Raw genomic sequence first — 21004 nt, 5'->3', positions numbered from 1 at the left:
GGGGTCTATTGGGGGCCTGGGGGGGGTCTGGGAGAGATATTGGGGTCCTGGGGGGGGGCCCAAGGGGGCTACTGGGGTCCTGAGGGGGTTTGGGGGGGGGGGGGGGGGGGATATTGGGGTCCGGGGGCGGGGGGGGAGGTCCTGGGAGAGAGATTGGGGCCCGGGGGGCGGTAAGGGGGTTTGGGGGGGGGGCCCAGGGGGAATTTGGGGTCCCTGGGGGTCCCAGGGGTACCTGACACACACACACACACACACACCACCCCCCCCCCCCAGCGGGTGCTGCTGCCCCAGGGGTACCCCGAGAGCGTCAGCCCCGACTACCTCCAGTACCAGTGCTGGGACGCCCTCCAGGTGCCACTGGGAGAGACTGGGAGGGGACTGGGGGCACTGGGAGGGGACTGGGAGGGGGCTGGGGGGCACTGGGAGAGACTGGGAGGGGGCTGGGGGGCACTGGGAGAGACTGGGAGGGGACTGGGAGGGGGCTGGGGGGCACTGGGATGGACTGGGGGCACTGGGAGGGGACTGGGAGGGGGCTGGGGGGCACTGGGAGGGGATGGGGGGCACTGGGAGAGACTGGGGGGCACTGGGAGGGGACGGGGGGCACTGGGAGAGACTGGGGGGCACTGGGAGGGGACGGGGGGCACTGGGAGGGGACTGGGGGGCACTGGGATGGACTGGGGGCACTGGGAGGGGACTGGGAGGGGGCTGGGGGGCACTGGGAGGGGACGGGGGGCACTGGGAGAGACTGGGGGGCACTGGGAGGGGACGGGGGGCACTGGGAGAGACTGGGGGGCACTGGGAGGGGACGGGGGGCACTGGGAGAGACTGGGAGGGGACTGGGGGCACTGGGAGGGGACTGGGGGGCACTGGGAGGGGATGGGGGGCACTGGGAGGGGACTGGGGGGCACTGGGAGGGGATGGGGGGCACTGGGAGAGACTGGGAGGGGACTGGGGGGCACTGGGAGGGGACTGGGGGGCACTGGGAGGGGACTGGGGGGCACTGGGATGGACTGGGGGCACTGGGAGGGGACTGGGAGGGGGCTGGGGGGCACTGGGAGGGGATGGGGGGCACTGGGAGAGACTGGGGGGCACTGGGAGGGGACGGGGGGCACTGGGAGAGACTGGGGGGCACTGGGAGGGGACGGGGGCACTGGGAGAGACTGGGAGGGGACTGGGAGGGGGCTGGGGGGCACTGGGATGGACTGGGGGCACTGGGAGGGGACTGGGAGGGGGCTGGGGGGCACTGGGAGGGGATGGGGGGCACTGGGAGAGACTGGGGGGCACTGGGAGGGGACTGGGGGGCACTGGGAGGGACTGGGGGCACTGGGAGGGGACTGGGGGGCACTGGGAGGGGACTGGGGGGCACTGGGAGGGGACGGGGGGCACTGGGAGGGGACTGGGGGGCACTGGGAGAGACTGGGAGGGGACTGGGGGGCACTGGGAGGGGACGGGGGGCACTGGGAGAGACTGGGAGGGGACTGGGGGGCACTGGGAGAGACTGGGAGGGGACTGGGAGGGGGCTGGGGGGCACTGGGAGAGACTGGGAGGGGACTGGGGGGCACTGGGACGGACTGGGGGGCACTGGGAGAGACTGGGAGGGCACTGGGAGGGGACCGGGGGGCACTGGGAGGGGACTGGGGGCACTGGGAGGTAACTGGGAGGCTGCTGGCGGCTACTGGGATGGACTGGGGGGCACTGGGGGGGACTGGGAGGGCACTGGGAGGGGACTGGGAGGCTGCTGGGGGCTACTGGGATGGACTGGGGGGCACTGGGAGGGAGGCGGGGTGGGCGGGGGGTACTGGGAGGTAACTGGGAGTACTGGGAGGCGGCTGGTGGGGGCTACTGGGAGGGGCCGGGGGGGTAACTGGGAGGGACTGGGAGGTAACTGGGAGGCGGGGGGGGGTGTAACTGGGGGGTAACTGGGCGCACTGGGCAGGCGCTGTGCAGCACCCTGACGGGCGCCCTGGCCACCCGGGCGGTGCTCCAGGCCGTGGGGGTGGGGGACAGCGCCGCCACCGTCACCGGGGCCACCCTCACCTGGGTGCTGCGTGGTGAGTGTGTGTCGTCCCTCCCCCCCCGCCCCGAGCCCACACCCCCCCAGTTTCACCCCAAAAATCCCTCTCGGAACCCCAAATCCACGGCTGAGCCCCAAATCCCTCAGTTTCACCCCCAAAATCTCCCGGTTTGACCCCAAAATCTCCCGGTTTGACCCCCCCCAAAGTTGCTCTGGCAACTCCAAAAAGCCCTGGTTTCACCCCAAAATCTGCTCCGGCACCCCCAAAAACCCCCCCGTTTCACCCCCATATCCCCCTTAGACCCCAAAATCTCCCAGTTTGACCCCAAAATCTGCTCCAGCACCCCCAAAACCCCCCCGTTTCACCCCCATATCCCCCTTAGACCCCAAAATCTCCCAGTTTGACCCCAAAATCTGCTCCGGCACCCCCAAAATCGCTCCGTTTCCCCCCAAAATCCCCCTTGGACCCCAAAATCTCCCAGTTTGACCCCAAAATCTGCTCCAGCACCCCCAAACCCCCCCGGTTTTACCCCAAAATCCCCCTTGGACCCCAAAATCTCCCACTTTGACCCCAAAATCTGCTCTGGCACCCCCAAAATCCGTCTGTTTTCTCCCAAAATCCCCCTTGGACCCCAAAATCTCCCAGTTTGACCCCAAAATCTGCTCCGGCACCCCCAAAATCCCTCCGTTTCCCCCCAAAATCCCCCTTGGACCCCAAAATCTCCCACTTTGACCCCAAAATCTGCTCTGGCACCCCCAAAATCCCTCTGTTTTCTCCCAAAATCCCCCTTGGACCCCAAAATCTCCCAGTTTGACCCCAGAATCGGCTCCAGCCCCCCCCAAACCCCCAACTTTCACCCCAAAATCCCTCTTGGACCCCAAACCCCCCCGGTTTTACCCCAAAATGCACTAATTTGACCCACGTTTTGCCCCAAAATCTCCCGCTTTGACCCCAAAATCCCTTTGACCCCCAAATCAGCCCAACCCCCCCCCAAATCGCTTTGTTTCACCCCAAAAATCCCACTTTGACCCCCCCGAATCCCCCTTGGACCCCAAAACCCCCCGGTTTCACCCCAAAATGCCCCTTGGACCCCAAAACCCTCCGGTTTCACCCCAAAATGCCCCTTGAACCCCAAAACCCTCCGGTTTCACCCCAAAATGCCCCTTGGACCCCAAAACCCCGCCAGTTTTGCCCCAAAATGCCCCTTGGACCCCAAAAACCCCCGATTTCACCCCAAAATGCCCCTTGGACCCCAAAACCCCCCGGTTTTGCCCCAAAATGCCCCTTGGACCCCAAAACCCCCCGGTTTCGCCCCAAAATGCCCCTTGGACCCCAAAACCCTCCGGTTTTGCCCCAAACCCCCCCAGTTTCACCCCAAAATGCCCCTTGGACCCCAAAACCCTCCGGTTTTGCCCCAAAATGCCCCTTGGACCCCAAAACCCTCCAGTTTTGCCCCAAAATGCCCCTTGGACCCCAAAGCCCCCCGATTTCACCCCAAAATGCCCCTTGGACCCCAAAACCCTCCGGTTTCGCCCCAAAATGCCCCTTGGACCCCAAAACCCCCCGGTTTCACCCCAAAATGCCCCTTGGACCCCAAAACCTTCCGGTTTTGCCCCAAACCCCCCCAGTTTCGCCCCAAAATGCCCCTTGGACCGCAAAGCCCCCCGATTTTACCCCAAAATGCCCCTTGGACCCCAAAACCCCCCGGTTTCGCCCCAAAATGCCCCTTGGACCCCAAAACCCTCCGGTTTTGCCCCAAACCCCCCCAGTTTCACCCCAAAATGCCCCTTGGACCCCAAAACCCTCCAGTTTTGCCCCAAAATGCCCCTTGGACCCCAAAGCCCCCCGATTTCACCCCAAAATGCCCCTTGGACCCCAAAACCCTCCGGTTTCGCCCCAAAATGCCCCTTGGACCCCAAAACCCTCCAGTTTCACCCCAAAATGCCCCTTGGACCCCAAAACCCTCCAGTTTCGCCCCAAAACCCCCCAGTTTTGCCCCAAAATGCCCCTTGGACCCCAAAACTCCCCGATTTCGCCCCAAAATGCCCCTTGGACCCCAAAACCCCCCAGTTTCACCCCAAAATGCCCCTTGGACCCCAAAACCCTCCGGTTTCACCCCAAAACCCCCCAGTTTCGCCCCAAAATGCCCCTTGGACCCCAAAACCCCCCGGTTTCACCCCAAAATGCCCCTTGGACCCCAAAACCCCCCGGTTTCACCCCAAAATGCCCCTTGGACCCCAAAACCCTCCGGTTTCGCCCCAAAATGCCCCTTGGACCCCAAAACCCTCCGGTTTCGCCCCAAAACCCCCCAGTTTCACCCCAAAATGCCCCTTGGACCCCAAAACCCCCCAGTTTCACCCCAAAATGCCCCTTGGACCCCAAAACCCTCCAATTTCACCCCAAAATGCCCCTTGGACCCCAAAACCCTCCGGTTTCACCCCAAACCCCTCCAGTTTCGCCCCAAAATGCCCCTTGGACCCCAAAACCCCCCGGTTTCGCCCCAAAATGCCCCTTGGACCCCAAAACCCCCCGATTTCACCCCAAAATGCCGCGGTTTGACCCCCCGGCGCCCTTTGCTGACCCCCAAATCCCCCGGTTTCACCCCCAAATCCCCCCGTACCCCAAATCCCCCGATTTCACCCCAAAACGGCTGCCCCCGCAGACGGGGCGGGGATGGTGACCCGCATCGCCTTCGCCTGGCTCCAGGGGTGAGCGCTGGGGGCACTGGGAGCACTGGGAGCACTGGGAGCACTGGGGGGTGGCGCTGGGCCGTACTGGGAGCACTGGGGGGTGGCGCTGGGCCGTACTGGGAGCACTGGGAGCACTGGGGGGTGGCACTGGGCCGTACTGGGAACACTGGGGGGTGGGGCTGGGCTGTACTGGGAGCACTGGGCCGTACTGGGAGCACTGGGGGGTGGGGCTGGGCTGTACTGGGAGCACTGGGGTGTGGGGCTGGGCCGTACTGGGAGCACTGGGCCGTACTGGGAGCACTGGGGGGTGGCGCTGGGCCGTACTGGGAGCACTGGGAGCACTGGGGGGTGGGGCTGGGCCGTACTGGGAGCACTGGGCCGTACTGGGAGCACTGGGGGGTGGGGCTGGGCCGTACTGGGAGCACTGGGCCGTACTGGGAGCACTGGGGGGTGGCGCTGGGCCGTACTGGGAGCACTGGGGTGTGGGGCTGGGCCGTACTGGGAGCACTGGGCCATACTGGGAGCACTGGGGGGTGGCGCTGGGCCGTACTGGGAGCACTGGGCTGTACTGGGAGCACTGGGGTGTGGGGCTGGGCCGTACTGGGAGCACTGGGCCGTACTGGGAGCACTGGGGTGTGGCGCTGGGCCGTACTGGGAGCACTGGGTTGTACTGGGAGCACTGGGCCGTACTGGGAGCACTGGGGGGTGGCGCTGGGCCGTACTGGGAGCACTGGGCCGTACTGGGAGCACTGGGGGGTGGGGCTGGGCCGTACTGGGAGCACTGGGCCGTACTGGGAGCACTGGGGTGTGGGGCTGGGCCGTACTGGGAGCACTGGGCCGTACTGGGAGCACTGGGGGGTGGCGCTGGGCCGTACTGGGAGCACTGGGCCGTACTGGGAGCACTGGGGTGTGGGGCTGGGCCGTACTGGGAGCACTGGGCCGTACTGGGAGCACTGGGGGGTGGGGCTGGGCTGTACTGGGAGCACTGGGCCGTACTGGGAGCACTGGGGGGTGGGGCTGGGCCGTACTGGGAGCACTGGGGGGTGGGGCTGGGCCGTACTGGGAGCACTGGGCCGTACTGGGAGCACTGGGGGGTGGTGCTGGGCCGTACTGGGAGCACTGGGCCGTACTGGGAGCACTGGGGGGTGGCACTGGGCCGTACTGGGAGCACTGGGCCGTACTGGGAGCACTGGGCCGTACTGGGAGCACTGGTGTCCCGTCCCCCCCCCCCCCCCCCCGCAGGAGCCGCCTGGACTGCGAGGCCAAGCAGTGGCGGTGAGTCCCCGCCCCCTCGAGGCCCCGCCCCCGAAGCCACGCCTCCCCTGCGAGGCCACACCCCCCCTTTCCTCGAAGCCCCGCCTCCCTCCTCCAGGCGGCGCGGCGCCGTCCCCGTGCCTCCCCTTGCCGCGGGCGGCCCCGCCCCCCCCTCCTCCCCCGCGGGCGGCCCCGCCCCCTCCCCCACGTGACGCCGAGGCCCCGCCCAGGCTGGCGGCCGACGTGCTGAACGACGGGGCGCTGGTGCTGGAGCTGCTGGCGCCCGCCTGGCCGCGCGCCGGCCCCGCCCTCCTGACGCTGGCGGCCGCCGCCAAGGTAACGCCCCGCCCCCCGCCCCGCCCACCGCCCCGCCCACCGCGCGGGCCGGCAGCGGGCGGGAGGGGGAGCGGGACAGCGCGGGGGGGGACTGGGGGGGCACTGGGGGGCACTGGGGGGACTGGGGGCACTGGGGGATACTGGGGGGCACTGGGGGGATACTGGGGGGTACTGGGGTGATACTGGGGGGGCACTGGGGGATACTGGGGGGCACTGGGGGGTTATGGGGGGATACTGGGGGGGCACTGGGGGATACTGGGGGGTACTGGGGGGCACTGGGGTGATACTGGGGGGCACGGGGGGGCACTGGGGTGATACTGGTGTGGCACTGGGGGGCACTGGGGGGTTACGGGGGGATACTGGGAGGTACTGGGGGGCTACTGGGGTGATAGTGGGGGGGCACTGGGGGATACTGGGGGGCACTGGGGGATACTGGGGGGCACTGGGGTGATATTGGGAGGCACTGTGGGGGCACTGGGGGATACTGGGGAGCATTGGGGGATACTGGGGGCCACTGGGGTGATATTGGGAGGCACTGGGGGGGCACTGGGGGATACTGGGAGGCACTGAGGTGATACTGGGAGTCATTGGGGGGGCACTGGGGTGGTACTGGGGGATACTGGGAGGCACTGGGGGGTTACTGGGATGATGCTGGGGGAGACTGGCAGGCACTGGGGGGGCACTGGGAGGCACTGGGGGATGCTGGGGGGCACTAGAGTGATACTGGGGGGTTACTGAGGTGATACTGGGGTGGAACTGGGGGGTTACTGGGGGGCACTGGGGTGATGCTGGGGGGTTACTGGGGAGGCACTGGGGGATACTGGGGGATACTGGGGGGCACTGGGATGGCATTGGGGCATACTGGGGGGCACTGGGGGATACTGGGGGGCACTGGGGGGGCACTGGGGGATACTGGGGGGCACTGGGATGGCACTGGGGGATACTGGGAGGCACTGGGGGATACTGGGGGGCACTGGGGTGATACTGGGATGGCACTGGGGCATACTGGGTTGGTACTGGGAGGCACTGGGGGATGCTGGGGGATGTGGGGGGGACGCTGGGTGGCACCGGGTGATAGCGGGGTGGCCCTGGGTGACGCGGGTGGCCCCGCCCCAGTGCATCGTGGGCGTGGCGGGCGGGGCCACGCGGGCGGCGCTGGCCGTGCACCAGGCGCGGAGGGACAACATGGCCGACGTGGCCGCCAAGGACAGCAGCCAGGTGGGGCACTGGGGGGGACTGGGATGGACTGGGGGGGACTGGGATGGGCTGGGAGGGCAACTGGGGGGGACTGGGATGGACTGGGGGGGGACTGGGATGGACTGGGAGGGCAACTGGGAGGGACTGGGGGGGACTGGGATGGGCTGGGGGGACTGGGGAGGGCAACTGGGATGGACTGGGGGGGACTGGGATGGACTGGGAGGGCGACTGGGGGGGACTGGGATGGACTGGGAGGGCAACTGGGAGGGACTGGGGGGACTGGGATGGACTGGGAGGGACTGGGATGGGCTGGGAGGGCAACTGGGAGGGACTGGGATGGACTGGGGGGGGACTGGGATGGACTGGGAGGGCAACTGGGAGGGACTGGGGGGGACTGGGAGGGCAACTGGGAGGGACTGGGGGGGACTGGGGATGGGCTGGGGGGGACTGGGCTGGACTGGGAGCACTGGGAGGCAGGTGAGGGTTACAGTGGGCGGCGCTGGGGGGGCGTGGCCGGGGGTGACTGGTGCGGGGGAGGGGGGTTACTGGGGTTTACTGGGGTTTTACTGGGGTTTACTGGTGCCGTGCGGGGGGGGGCGGGGCAGGAGACGCTGGTGAACGGGGCGGGGCTGCTGCTGGCGCTGCTGCTGCTGCCGCTGCTGGAGGGGCGGCCATGGTGAGCCCCGGGGGAGGGGGCGGGGCCTCTGGGGGAGGGGGCGGGGCCTCTGGGGGAGGGGGCGGGGCCCGGGGAGGGGGAGGGGCCTCAGAAGGGAGGGGCTCCGGGAAGAGGGTGGGGCTTTGGGGAGAGGGAGGGAGGCTGCAGGAAGTGGGCTGGTTAGGGGGTGGGGCCTCGGGGAGAGGGTGTGGCCTCCCGGGATGGGCGGGGCTGCTGGGAAAGGGCGGGGCCTCAGGGGGAGGGAGGCAGGCACCTGGGAAGGGAGGTGGGGGCGTGGCCTCGGGGAAGGGGGTGGGGCTCCAGAAAGGGGCGTGGCCTCTGGGAAGGGGGCGGGGCCCCGGGAAGGGGGCGGGGCCTCAGAAGGGGGGGGCTCCGGGAAGAGGGTGGGGCTTTGGGGAGAGGGAGGGAGGCTGCAGGAAGTGGGCTGGTTAGGGGGTGGGGCCTCGGGGAGAGGGTGTGGCCTCCGGGATGGGCGGGGCTGCTGAGAAAGGGCGGGCCTCAGGGGGAGGGAGGCAGGCAGGCACCTGGGAAGGGAGGTGGGGGGCGTGGCCTCGGGGAAGGGGGTGGGGCTCCAGAAAGGGGCATGGCCTCTCGGGAAGGGGGCAGGGCCTGGGGAAGGGGGCGGGGCCTCAGAAGGGGGGGGCTCCGGGAAGAGGGTGGGGCTTTGGGGAGAGGGAGGGAGGCTGCAGGAAGTGGGCTGGTTAGGGGGTGGGGCCTCGGGGAGAGGGTGTGGCCTCCCGGAATGGGCGGGGCTGCTGGGAAAGGGCGGGGCCTCAGGGGGAGGGAGGCAGGCACCTGGGAAGGGAGGTGGGGGGGCGTGGCCTCGGGGAAGGGGGTGGGGCTCCAGAAAGGGGCGTGGCCTCTGGGAAGGGGGCGGGGCCCCGGGAAGGGGGCGGGGCCCCGGGAAGGGGGCGGGGCCTCAGAAGGGGGGGGGTCCGGGAAGAGGGTGGGGCTTTGGGGAGAGGGAGGGAGGCTGCAGGAAGTGGGCTGGTTAGGGGGTGGGGCCTCGGGAGAGGGTGTGGCCTCCCGGAATGGGCGGGGCTGCTGGGAAAGGGCGGGGCCTCAGGGGGAGGGAGGCAGGCACCTGGGAAGGGAGGTGGGGGCGTGGCCTCAGGGAAGGGGGTGGGGCTCCAGAAAGGGGCATGGCCTCTGGGAAGGGGGCGGGGCCCCGGGAAGGGGGCGGGGCCCCGGAAGGGGGCGGGGCCTCTCGGGAAGGGGGCAGGGCCCTGGGAAGGGGGCGGGCCTCAGAAGGGAGGGGCTCCGGAAGAGGGTGGGGCTTTGGGGAGAGGGAGGGAGGCTGCAGGAAGTGGGCTGGTTAGGGGGTGGGGCCTCGGGGAGAGGGTGTGGCCTCCCGGAATGGGCGGGGCTGCTGGGAAAGGGCGGGGCCTCAGGGGGAGGGAGGCAGGCACCTGGGAAGGGAGGTGGGGGCGTGGCCTCGGGGAAGGGGTGGGGCCTCTGGGAAGGGGTGGGGCCTCTGGGAAGGGGGTGGGGCCTTAATGGAAGGGTGGGGCCTCAGGGGGGCCCATTAAAGGGGTGGGGCTTGGGAAAGGGGCGGGGCCTCAGGGTCAGGTGGAACTTTGTGCCAGGGGGTGTGGCCTGTGCAGGGGTCGGCAGAGGGGGTGGGGCTTCAGGGTGTGGCAGGAGAAGGGGTGGAGCTTCACAGGGGGTCTCAACTGAAGGGGCAGGGCTTAGTGGGAGGGGGCGGGGCTTTGTTGGCAGGGCTGGGGGGGGGCTCCTGGGCAGGTCTGGGGGGGCCGCAGGGGCTGATGGGAGTTTGAGGGGGGACCCCCCCATCTGACAGGCTTTTGGGGGTCCCCCCCAGGGGCTTATGGGAAGGTTTTGGGGGTCCCGGGGCCCCCCTGGAGCCTCTTGGGGGGGGCGGGGGGGGGCTCATGGGAGATTTGGGGGTGCCCCCCGGGTGTGTGGGGGTTGGGGGTGCCCCCCCCCGGGGTGTGCGGGGTTTGGGGGTGCCCCCCTGGGGGGTTTGGGGGTCCCCCCAGGTGTGCAGGGGTTTGGGGGTGCCCCCCCGGGTGTGTGTGGGTTTGGGGGTGCCCCCCCTGTGTGTGGGGGGTTTGGGGGTGTCCCCCGGTGTGCGGGGGTTTGGGGGTGCTCCCCGGGGGGTTTGGGGGTGCCCCCCAGGGTGTGGGGGGGTTTGGGGGTGCCCCCCCGGGTGTGTGTGGGTTTGGGGGTGCCCCCCCTGTGTGTGCGGGGGTTTGGGGGTGCTCCCCCGGGGGGTTTGGGGGTGCCCCCCCAGGGTGTGGGGGGGTTTGGGGGTGCCCCCCCCTGTGTGTGGGGGGGGTTTGGGGGTGTCCCCCCGGTGTGCGGGGGTTTGGGGGTGCTCCCCCTGTGTGTGGGGGGGTTTGGGGGTGCCCCCCCCGGGTGTGCGGGGGTTTGGGGGTGCTCCCCCGGGGGGTTTGGGGGTGCCCCCCAGGGTGTGGGGGGGTTTGGGGGTGCCCCCCCCGGGTGTGCGGGGGTTTGGGGGTGCCCCCCCCCAGTGACGGGTTTTGGGGGGCGCAGGCTGACGTGGGGGGTGGTGACGCTGCTGCTGGGGACCCACCTGGGGGCCAACCTGGGGGCGCTGAGGGCCCTGCGCCTGCCCACCCTCAACCGGCCCGCCTCCGCCTCGCCCTGGGCGGGGCCTTGAGGGGCGGGGGCCGGGGGGGGCGGGGCTACCCACCCCTACCCAGCCGGGAAGGGCGGAGTCGTCGTCACTGTCCCCGGGCCCGAGGACGTCAACCCCCGCGAGCCCCTGCTGCCCGGTGAGTCGGGGGGCACCCCCGGTGTCACCCCCCCCCATGTCACCCCCGGTGTCACCCCCCCTCACGTCACCCCAGTGTCACCCCCCCATGTCACCCCCTGGCGTCACCCCCCCATGTCACCCCCGGTGTCACCCCCCCCATGTCACCCCCCACGTCACCCCCAGTGTCACCCCCCCCCACGTCACCCCCGGTGTCACCCCCCCCATGTCCCCCCCCACGTCACCCCCCGGTGTCACCCCCCCATGCCACCCCCCACGTCACCCCCGGTGTCACCCCCCCCACGTCACCCCCAGTGTCACCCCCCCCCCCCCACGTCACCCCCGGTGTCACCCCCCCCGTCACCCCCTGGCGTCACCCCCCCATGTCACCCCCTGGCATCACCCACCCCAGCGTCACCCGGTGTTGTCACCCCTAGTGTCACCCGCTATGGGTGTCACCCCCACCGTGTCACCTGGTGTCACCCGCTCCCCCCATGTCACCCCCCCGTGTCACCCAGCGTCACCCCCCAGTGTCACCCAGTGGTCCCCCCCATGTCACCCGGCGTCACCTGGTGCCACCCGCCCCCAGTGTCACCCGGTGTCATTCAGTGTCACCCTCCCCACGTCATCTGGTGTCACCTGGTGTCACCCGCCCCAGCGTTGCCTGGTGTCACCCAGCGTCACCCCCCCAGTGTCACCCAGTGGTCCCCCCCATGTCACCCGGCGTCACCTGGTGCCACCCGCCCCCAGTGTCACCCGGTGTCATTCAGTGTCACCCTCCTCACATCATCTGGTGTCACCCCCCCCCAGTGTCACCTGGTGTCACCCAGTGTCACCCCCCCAGTGTCACCCCTCCTGTGTCACTCGGTGTCACCCCCATGTCACCCAGCACCACCCAGTGTCACCCCCATAACGTCACCGGCGTCACACCGTCCCGTGTCACCCATCGTTGTCCGGTGTCACCTGGTGTCACCCAATGCCACCCCCCCCTTGTCACCCAACATCGCTCCGTGTCACTTGCCGTCACCCGGTGTCACCCTCGGCCTTACTTCCGTGTCACCCCCACGTCACCTACTGTCACCTATTGTCACCCCACTGCGTCACCTGACGTCACCCGGTGTGTCCCCCCGTGTCTCCTGCCACCACCTGGTGTCGCCCCCGTGTCACCCAGCGTCACCCGGCATCACCGGGTGTCCCCCCCCCCCCCCCCCGCGTCACCCCTCGCTGCCCCCTGTCACCCTGCGTGTCCCCACGCGCGGTCCCCTCTCTTGTGGCGCCCCGACGTCACCCGCGCAGGCGCTCTGACGTCACCCCGCTGTCACCCCCCCCCCCGTCCCCCCGTCCCCGCAGGCTTCGGCACCCGCCTCAGCCTCCACCTGGGCGCCCCCCTCCACCGCCTCGTCGGCAGGTGAGGGGACACCGGGGGGGACACGGGGGGGGGGGGGGGACACATGGGGTGACGCAGGCCGGGGGGGGACCTGGGCGGGGGACACACACGGGGTGACGCAGGCGGGGGGGGACCCTGGGGGGGGGCGGGGGGGGGACACAGGGGGTGATGCGGGCGGGGGGGACACACACGGGGTGACGCAGGTGGGGGGGACCCGGGGGGGGACACACGGGGTGACGCAGGCGGGGGGGGGACACGGGGTGGGGGGGGGGACACACGGGGTGACACAGGCCGGGGGGGGACCTGGGCAGGGGGGACACACGGGGTGACACGGGTGGGGGGGGGGCCTGGGGGGGGACACACACGGGGTGACGCAGGTGGGGGGGGACCCGGGGGGGGGGGGACGACACACACACGACACGACACGGGGTGATGCAGGTGGGGGGGGACCCCGGGGGGGGGGGGGGGCAGGGGGACGACGACACGGGGTGATGCAGGTTGGGGGGACCCGAGGGGGGGGACACATGGGGTGACACAGGCAGGGGGGGACGACACACGGGGTGACGCAGGCGGAGGGGGACCCGGGGGGGACACGGGGTGATGCAGGCGGGGGGGGGGGGGGGCAGGGGGGGGATGCGTGGGGTGACGCAGGTGGGGGGGGACCCGAGGCGGGGGGGACACACGGGGTGACGCAGGCGGTGGGGGGACCCAGGGGGGGACGACACACGGGGTGACGCAGGCGGGGGGGGACACGGGGGGGGGGGGGGGCACATGGGGTGACGCAGGCGGGGGGGGGGACACACACACGGGGTGACGCAAGTGGGGGGGACACACGGGGGACACGGGTGGGGGGGGACCCGGGGTGACGCAGGTGGGGGGGGACCTGGGAGGGGACACACATGGGGTGACGCAGGCAGGGGGGGACACGGGGGTGATGCAGGGGGGGGGGGGGGGACCCGGGGTGACGCAGGTGGGGGGGGACCCGGGGACACACACAGGGTGATGCAGGTGGGGGGGGACACGGGGGGGGGGGGGGGGGGCACAGGGTGACGCAAGTGGGGGGACACACGGGGTGACACAGGTGGGGGGGGACCCGGGGTGATGCAGTGGGGGGGGGCAGGGGGGGACACAGGGGGTGATGCGGGCGGGGGGGGACGACGACACGGGGTGACGCAGGTGGGGGGGCACGACACGGGGGGGGGACCCGAGGTGACGCAGGTCGGGGGGGGGGATGACACGGGGTGACGCAGGTGGGGGGGGACCCGAGGGGGGTGACACAGGCGGGGGGGGACACGGGGGGGGGGGGGTAGGGGACACACACACGGGGTGACGCAGGTGGGGGGGGGACCCGGGGGGGGGGGGGGGGGACACAGGGGGTGACGCAGGCGGCCGGGTCCCCGTCCCTGTCCCCCCCCCCCCCCCCCAGCGAGGCCGAGTTCAAGAAGGCGCTGGAGTGCGGCACCGAGGATTACATCATCGTGCTCCGCCCCGGCCAAGGTGGGGGCCCGGGGGGCACCCGGGGGCCCGGGAGGGGACCCAGACAGCGGGGGCACCCAAGCACCGGGGGGGGGCACCCAGGGGCCCGGGAAGGGCACCCAGGGGCCCGGGAGGGGGACCCAGACATGGGGGGGCACCTGGGCACCCAAGAGGGGGACCCAGTTGCCGGGGGGGGGCACCCAGGGACCCGGGAGGGGACCCAGGCACCCAGGAGGGGACCCAGCTGTTGCGGGGGGGGCACCCAGGGACCCAGGAGGGGACCCAGACATCGGGGGGGGGGGGCACCCAGGGGCCCGGGAGGGGGACCCAGACATCGGGGGGGGGCACCCAAGCACCGGGGGGGGGCACCCATGGGCCCGGGAAGGGCACCCAGGGGCCCGGGAGGGGGACCCAGACATCGGGGGGGGCACCCAGGGACCCGGGAGGGGGACCCAGTTGCTGGGGGGGGCACCTGGGCACCCAAGAGGGGGACCCAGTTGCCGGGGGGGGCACCCAGGGGCCCGGGAGGGGACCCAGCTGTTGCGGGGGGGGCACCCAGGGACCCAGGAGGGGACCCAGACATCGGGGGGGGGGGGGCACCCAGGGGCCCGGGAGGGGGACCCAGACATCGGGGGGGGGCACCCAGACTCCCGGGGGGGGGCACCCATGGGCCCGGGAGGGGGACCCAGACATCGGGGGGGGGCCCAGGGACCCAGGAGGGGACCCAGACATCGGGGGGGGGCACCCAGGGACCCGGGAGGGGGACCCAGTTGCTGGGGGGGGCACCTGGGCACCCAAGAGGGGGGACCCAGTTGCCGGGGGGCGGCACCCAGGGACCCGGGAGGGGGACCCAGACATCGGGGGGGGGCACCCAGGGACTCGGGAGGGGACCCAGGCACCCTGGGGGGGACCCAGGCACCCGGGAGGGACCCGGCTGTTGGGGGGGGGGGGGGGGGGGGGCGGCACCCAGGGACCCGGGAGAGGACCCAGACATCGGGGGGGGGCACCCAGGGACCCGGGAGGGGGACCCAGACATCGGGGGGGGGCACCCAGGGACCCGGGAGGGGGACCCAGACATCGGGGGGGGGACACCCAGGGACCCGGGAGGGGGACCCAGACATCGGGGGGGGGACACCCAGGGACCCGGGAGGGGCCCCAGGTGTCTGGGTGACCCCCGTCCCTGTGTCCCGTCCCCCCTCCCCCAGGCTGGGTGGGGGTGGGGCTGCGGCGGGGGGCCCCCCCCGACACCCCCCTGCGAGCCTGCGCCCAGGCCCTGCTGCTGGAGGAGCTGCTGGGCCCCGACCTGCCCCCGGGGGCACCCATGGGTGCTGCCCTGCGCCCGCTCCAGCGCCGCCTGCGCCGCTGCCGTGAGTCACCGGGGGGGGGGGGGGAACGGGACACCCTGGGGTGGTTTTGGGGGGCCCTGGGGTCATTTGGGGGGGCCCTGGGGTGGGTGGGGGGTCCCTGGGGTCATTTGGGGGGGGCCCTGGGGTGGTTTGGGGGGCCCTGGGGTGGGTTGGGGGGGCCCTGGGGTCATTTGGGGGGGCCCTGGAGGGGTTTTGGGGGCCCCCTTGGGGTGGTTTTGGGGGCTCCTGGGGTGGGTTGGGGGGGCCTGGGGATGCCCCTGGGGCAGTTCTGGGGTCCCCTGGGCCAATTTTGGGGTCCCCTGGGGCAGTTTTGGGGTCCCCCTGGGGGAACTTTGGGGTCTCTAGGGCCAACTTTGGGGTCCCTGGGCGATTTTTGGGTCCCTGGGGCAAGTTTTGGGGTCCCTGGGGGGCAGTTCGCTGGGGTGCCTGGGCGATTGTGGGGTCCCCTGGGGCAGTTTTGGGGTCCCCTGGGGCAATTTTTGGGGTCTCTAGGGCCACTTGGGGTCCCCTGGGCGAGTTTGGGGTCCCGGGGGTAACTTTGGGGGTGTCTGGGGGCAGTTCTGAGGTCCCTGGGTGATTTTGGGGTCCCCTGGGGCAGTTTTGGGGTCCCCTGGGGCAACTTTGGGGTCTCTAGGGCCAACTTTGGGGTCCCTGGGCGATTTTTGGGGTCCCTGGGGCAAGTTTTGGGGTCCCTGGGGCAGTTTTGGGGTCCCTGGGTGATTTTGGGGTTCCCTGGGGCAGTTTTGGGGTCCCCTGGGGCAATTTTTGGGGTCTCTAGGGCCAACTTTGGGGTCCCCTGGGCGAGTTTGGGGTCCCGGGGGCAACTTTGGGGGTGTCTGGGGGCAGTTCTGAGGTCCCTGGGTGATTTTGGGTTCCCTGGGGCAGTTTTGGGGTCCCCTGGGGCAACTTTGGGGTCTCTAGGGCCAACTTTGGGGTCCCTGGGCGATTTTTGGGGTCCCTGGGGCAAGTTTTGGGGTCCTGGGGGCAGTTCTGGGGTCCCCGGGTGATTTTGAGGTCCCCTGGGGCAGTTTTGGGGTCCCTGGGGCATTTTTGGGGGTTTCTAGGGCCAACTTTTGGGTCCCTGGGCGATTTTTGGGGTCCCTGGGGCAAGTTTGGGGTCCCTGGGGGCAGGTTCTGGGGTGCCTGGCCGATTTTGGGGTCCCCCGGGGCAACTTCGGGGTCCCCCGGGGCAACTTTGGGGTCTCTAGGGCCAATTTTGGGGTCCCTGGGCGATTGTGGGGTCCCCTGGGGCAGTTTTGGGGTTCCCTGGGGCAATTTTTGGGGTCTCTAGGGCCAACTTTGGGGTCCCCTGGGCGAGTTTGGGGTCCCTGGGGGCAGTTTGGGGGTGCCTGGGCCAATTTTGGGGCCCCTGGGGGTGGGTTGGGGGTTGCCTGGGGGCAATTTCTGGGTCCCTGGGGGCAGTTTGGGGGTGCCTGGGCGATTCTGGGGTCCCGGGGGCAACTTTGGGGGTCCCTGGGGGCAGTTTTGGGGTCCCTGGGTGATTTTGGGGTCCCCTGGGGCAACTTTGGGGTCTCTAGGGCCAACTTTGGGGTCCCTGGGTGATTTTGGGGTCCCTGGGGGCAGTTTTGGGGTCCCCTGGGGCAACTTTGGGGTCTCTAGGGCCAACTTTGGGGGCCCCTGGGTGATTTTGGGGTCCCTGGGGGCAGTTTTGGGGTCCCTGGGGGCAGTTTGGGGGTGCCTGGGCGATTGTGGGGTCCCGGGGGCAACTTTGGGGGTCCCTGGGGTGGGGTTCGGGGGTCCCTGGGGGCAGTTTTGGGGTCCCCAGGGCAGTGACGGGGGGGGGTGTGTGTGTGTCCCCCAGCGCCGGGGACGGTGCCGTGGGGGGTCGTGGCCGAGAGCTCCCGCCTCTGGCGCACGCTTGGCCCCGCCTTCCTGCACGGTACGTGTCATCGCGTGTCATCGCGTGTCACCGCGTGTCACCGCGTGTCAGTACTTGGGTCACCCCCCACACACACACACACACCCCCCCCACCCCGATCTGCCCAACACCCCCCTTTTCCTCTGGGCCGTCGCGTGTCGTCGCGTGTCGTCGCGTGTCGTCGCGTGTCGTCGCGTCACCTCCCAGGTCCCCCTCCCCGTGTCATCGCACGTGTCGTCGTGACCCGCCCCCCTGGGTCCCTGTGGCGTCACACGTGGCCGCCGTCCCCCACGGGTCAGCGTGTGTCGCCCCCGTGTCGTGACACGTGTCGTGACGCGTGTCCTTGTGACATCACGCCTGCCACCCGCGCTGGCCGTTGCGTGTCGCCGTCTGGGTCCCCTGTGTCATCACGTGTGTCATCGAGCGCCCTCGTGACATCACCTGCGTGACCTCCAAGGGCCCCCCCCCCCCCCAACGCCATCACACGTGTCGTCACGTGTCGTGTGCCGCCGCCCTATGTCATCACACGCGTCCCCGCCTGTGTCATCACGTGTGTCCTCGTGACATCACTTGTGTGACCTCCAAGGGCCCCCCCCAACACCATCACACGTGTCGTTGCGTGTCATCACGTGTCGTGTGCCACCGCCCTGTGTCGTCACACGCGTCCCCGCCTGTGTCATCACGTGTCGCCCCCGTGACACCCCCCCGCCCCGCTGTTGCCGCGTGTCGTCACGCGTGTCATCACGTGACGTCACCACCCCGCAGGGCTGGCGGCTGCCGGTTGGGAGACGCAGCGGCACCTCCTGGCCCCCGACGAATGGCAGCTCGACTGGGCGGGGCCAGGGGGCGGGGCCTCGGAGGAGCCCCGCCCCTCAGCCCCCCCCCAATAACCCGCCCTGCCCCTCCCCCTCCCCTCCCCCCCAGCTCCGGCTGGACCCAAACCGGGGCGGGGGAGGGGGCAAAAATACCACTTTTTGACAACGGCTCCAAAAAAACAAAAAGAAAAATCCCAATTTGCCGGTTTGGGGCGTCGCCGGGGCGGGGCCGGGGCGGGGCCGGGGCGGGGCCGCGCGGGGGATGGGGGGGGATTTGGGGGCATTTTGGCAGATTTGGGGGCATTTGAGGGGGCTTTGGGGCATTTGGGGGATTTGGGGCATTTGGGGGGATTTGGGGAGATTTGGGGGGATTGGGGAGATTTGGGGGCTTTTGGGGGGATTTGGGGCATTTTGGAGCTTTTTGGGGGGGGATTTGGGGCATTTTGGGGGATTTGGGGGAATTTTGGGGGATTTGGGGGCATCTTGATGGATTGGGCAGCATTTTGGGGGATTTAGGGGCATTTTGGGGGGATTTGGAGCATTTTGGAGCTTTTGGGGGGGATTTGGGGCATTTTGGGGGGATTTGGGGGGGATTTGGGGCACTGTGGAGCTTTTTGGGGGGATTTGGGGCATTTTGGGGGGGATTGGGGGCTTCTTGGGGGATTTGGGGGCATTTTTGGGGGGTTGGGGTCATTTTGGAGCTTTTCGGGGGAATTTGGGGGCATTTTGGGGGATTTGGGGGCATTTTGGGGGGTTGGGGTCATTTTGGAGCTTTTGGGGGGGGATTTGGGGCATTTGGGGGCTTCTTGGGGATTTGGGGGCATTTTGGGGGGATTTGGGGCATTTTGGAGCTTTTTGGGGGGATTTGGGGCATTTTGGGGGGATTTGGGGAATTTTGGGGGGATTTGGGGGCATTTTGGGGGATTTGGGGCATTTTGGAGCTTTTTGGGGGATTTGGGGCATTTTGGGGGGATTTGGGGAATTTTGGGGGATTTGGGGGAATTTTGGGGGGATTTGGGGGCATCTTGATGGATTTGGCAGCATTTTGGGGGGGATTTGGGGCATTTAGGGGCATTTGGGGGATTTGGAGCATTTTGGAGCTTTTGGGGGGGATTTGGGGAATTTTGGGGGGATTTGGGGCATTTTGGGGGGATTTAGGGGCATTTTGGGGGATTTGGGGCATTTTGGAGCTTTTTGGGGGGATTTGGGGCATTTGGGGGCTTCTTGGGGGATTTGGGGGCATTTGGGGGGGATTTGGGGCATTTTGGGGGGATTTGGGGCATTTTGGATCTTTTCGGGGGGATTTGGGGTCATTTTGGGGGATTTGGGGCACTTTGGAGCTTTTGGGGGGGATTTGGGGCATTTGGGGGCTTCTTGGGGGATTTGGGGGCATTTTGGGGGATTTGGGGCATTTTGGGGGGGATTTGGGGGCATTTGGATGGATTTGGCAGCATTTGGGGGGGGATTTGGGGCATTTTAGGGGCATTTTGGGGGGATTTGGGGCATTTGGGGGCATTTTGGGGGGGTTGGGGTCATTTTGGAGCTTTTCGGGGGGGGGTCATTTTGGAGCTTTTCGGGGGGATTTGGGGGCATTTTGGGGGATTTGGGGCATTTTGGAGCTTTGGGGGGGGATTTGGGGCATTTTGGGGCTTCTTGGGGCATTTGGCAGCATTTTGGGGGGATTTGGGGCATTTGGGGGCATTTTGGGGGGGGGTTGGGGCATTTTGGAGCTTTCCAAGGATTTTTGGAGTCTTGCGGGTTCATTTTGGGGCGTTTCGGGCTCATTTTGGGGCGTTTCACGCTCATTTGGAGGGGGTCATTTTGGGGGCGTTTCTGGGCTCATTTGGGGGGATTTTGGGTTCGTTTGGGGGGATTTTTTGTTATTTGGGGGCATTTCAGGCTCATTTTGAGGCGTTCCGGGCTCACTTTGGGGCATTTCAGGCTCGTTTGGGGCCGTTTTGGGGTTATTTGGGGGCATTTTGGCATCGCTTGGGGGGGGGGGGTCAGGCTCATTTGGGGGCGTTTCGGGGGGGGTCAGCGTCATTTTGGGGCGTTTCGGGCTCATTTGGGGGCATTTCAGGCTCCTTTGGGGGCGTTTCAGGGTCATTTGGGGCTCATTTTGGGGGGTTTAGGTGCATTTTGGGGGGTTTCGGGGGGGGGTCGGGATCACTTTGGGGCGTTTCAGGCTCATTTTGTATTGTTTTGGGCTCATTTTGGGACATTTTTAGTCTTGTTTTGGGCCGGTTTGGGATTGTTGGGGGGCGTTTGGGGGCGTTTCAGGTCCATTCGGGGCTCGTGTTGTTTCGGGCTCATTTTGGGGCCTTTTGGGGCATTTCGGGCTCATTAGGTTAGATTTGAGGCATTTTGGTCTCATTGGGGAGGGGATTTCAGGCTCGTTTGGGGGAGTTTTGAGGCGTTTGGGGCTCATTTTGGGGCTTTTCGGGCTTGTTTTGGGCCAGCTTTGGCATATTTGGGGGGGCTTTGACATCATTTGGGGGGGTTCGGGCTCATTTTGGGGCTTTTCGGGCTTGTTTTGGGCCAGCTTTGGCGTATTTGGGGGCGTTTTGACGTCATTTGGGGGGGTTCAGGCTCATTTTGGGGCTTTTCGGGCTTGTTTTGGGCCAGCTTTGGCATATTTGGGGGGCTTTGACATCATTTGGGGGGGTTCGGGCTCATTTTGGGGCTTTTCGGGCTTGTTTTGGGCCAGCTTTGGCGTATTTGGGGGCGCTTTGATGTCATTTGGGGGGGTTTGGGCTCATTTTGGGGCTTTTCGGGCTTGTTTTGGGCCAGCTTTGGCGTATTTGGGGGCGTTTGACGTCATTTGGGGGGGTTCGGGCTCATTTGGGGCTTTTCGGGGGCTTTTTGGGCCCAGCTTTGGCATATTTGGGGGCGTTTTGACGTCATTTGGGGGGGTTCGGGCTCATTTTGGGGCTTTTCGGGCTTGTTTTGGGCCAGCTTTGGCGTATTTGGGGGCGTTTTGACGTCATTTGGGGGGGTTCGGGCTCATTTTGGGGCTTTTCGGGCTTGTTTTGGGCCAGCTTTGGCATATTTAGGGGCGTTTTGACGTCATTTGGGGGGGTTCGGGCTCATTTTGGGGCTTTTCGGGCTTGTTTTGGGCCAGCTTTGGCATATTGGGGGCGCTTTGACATCATTTGGGGGGGTTCGGGCTCATTTT

The 21004-nt window shown here is 68.4% G+C and overlaps 1 protein-coding gene across 1 annotated transcript in view; it reads left to right on the top strand.

Annotated features, from left to right (window-relative positions):
- LOC143173889 (uncharacterized) overlaps positions 1-20644 on the top strand; it is a 20946-nt gene extending 302 nt beyond the window's left edge. The window contains exons 3-14 of the mRNA XM_076364009.1: positions 274-351; positions 5948-5980; positions 6190-6295; positions 7412-7513; positions 8098-8168; positions 10686-10927; positions 12256-12313; positions 13719-13789; positions 14974-15135; positions 16958-17035; positions 17780-18034; positions 20620-20644. Coding sequence (XP_076220124.1) covers positions 274-351; positions 5948-5980; positions 6190-6295; positions 7412-7513; positions 8098-8168; positions 10686-10927; positions 12256-12313; positions 13719-13789; positions 14974-15135; positions 16958-17035; positions 17780-18034; positions 20620-20644 — 1281 coding nt within the window. The remainder of the gene's footprint in view (positions 1-273; positions 352-5947; positions 5981-6189; positions 6296-7411; positions 7514-8097; positions 8169-10685; positions 10928-12255; positions 12314-13718; positions 13790-14973; positions 15136-16957; positions 17036-17779; positions 18035-20619) is intronic.
- Positions 20645-21004: the final 360 nt, after the last annotated feature.

The sequence above is a fragment of the Aptenodytes patagonicus genome, unplaced genomic scaffold, assembly GCF_965638725.1.
Source record: "Aptenodytes patagonicus unplaced genomic scaffold, bAptPat1.pri.cur scaffold_399, whole genome shotgun sequence".
Taxonomy (NCBI): Eukaryota; Metazoa; Chordata; class Aves; order Sphenisciformes; family Spheniscidae; genus Aptenodytes; species Aptenodytes patagonicus.
The sequence above is the reverse complement of the archived record's forward strand: the minus strand, read 5'-3'. Positions and strand labels throughout refer to the sequence as shown.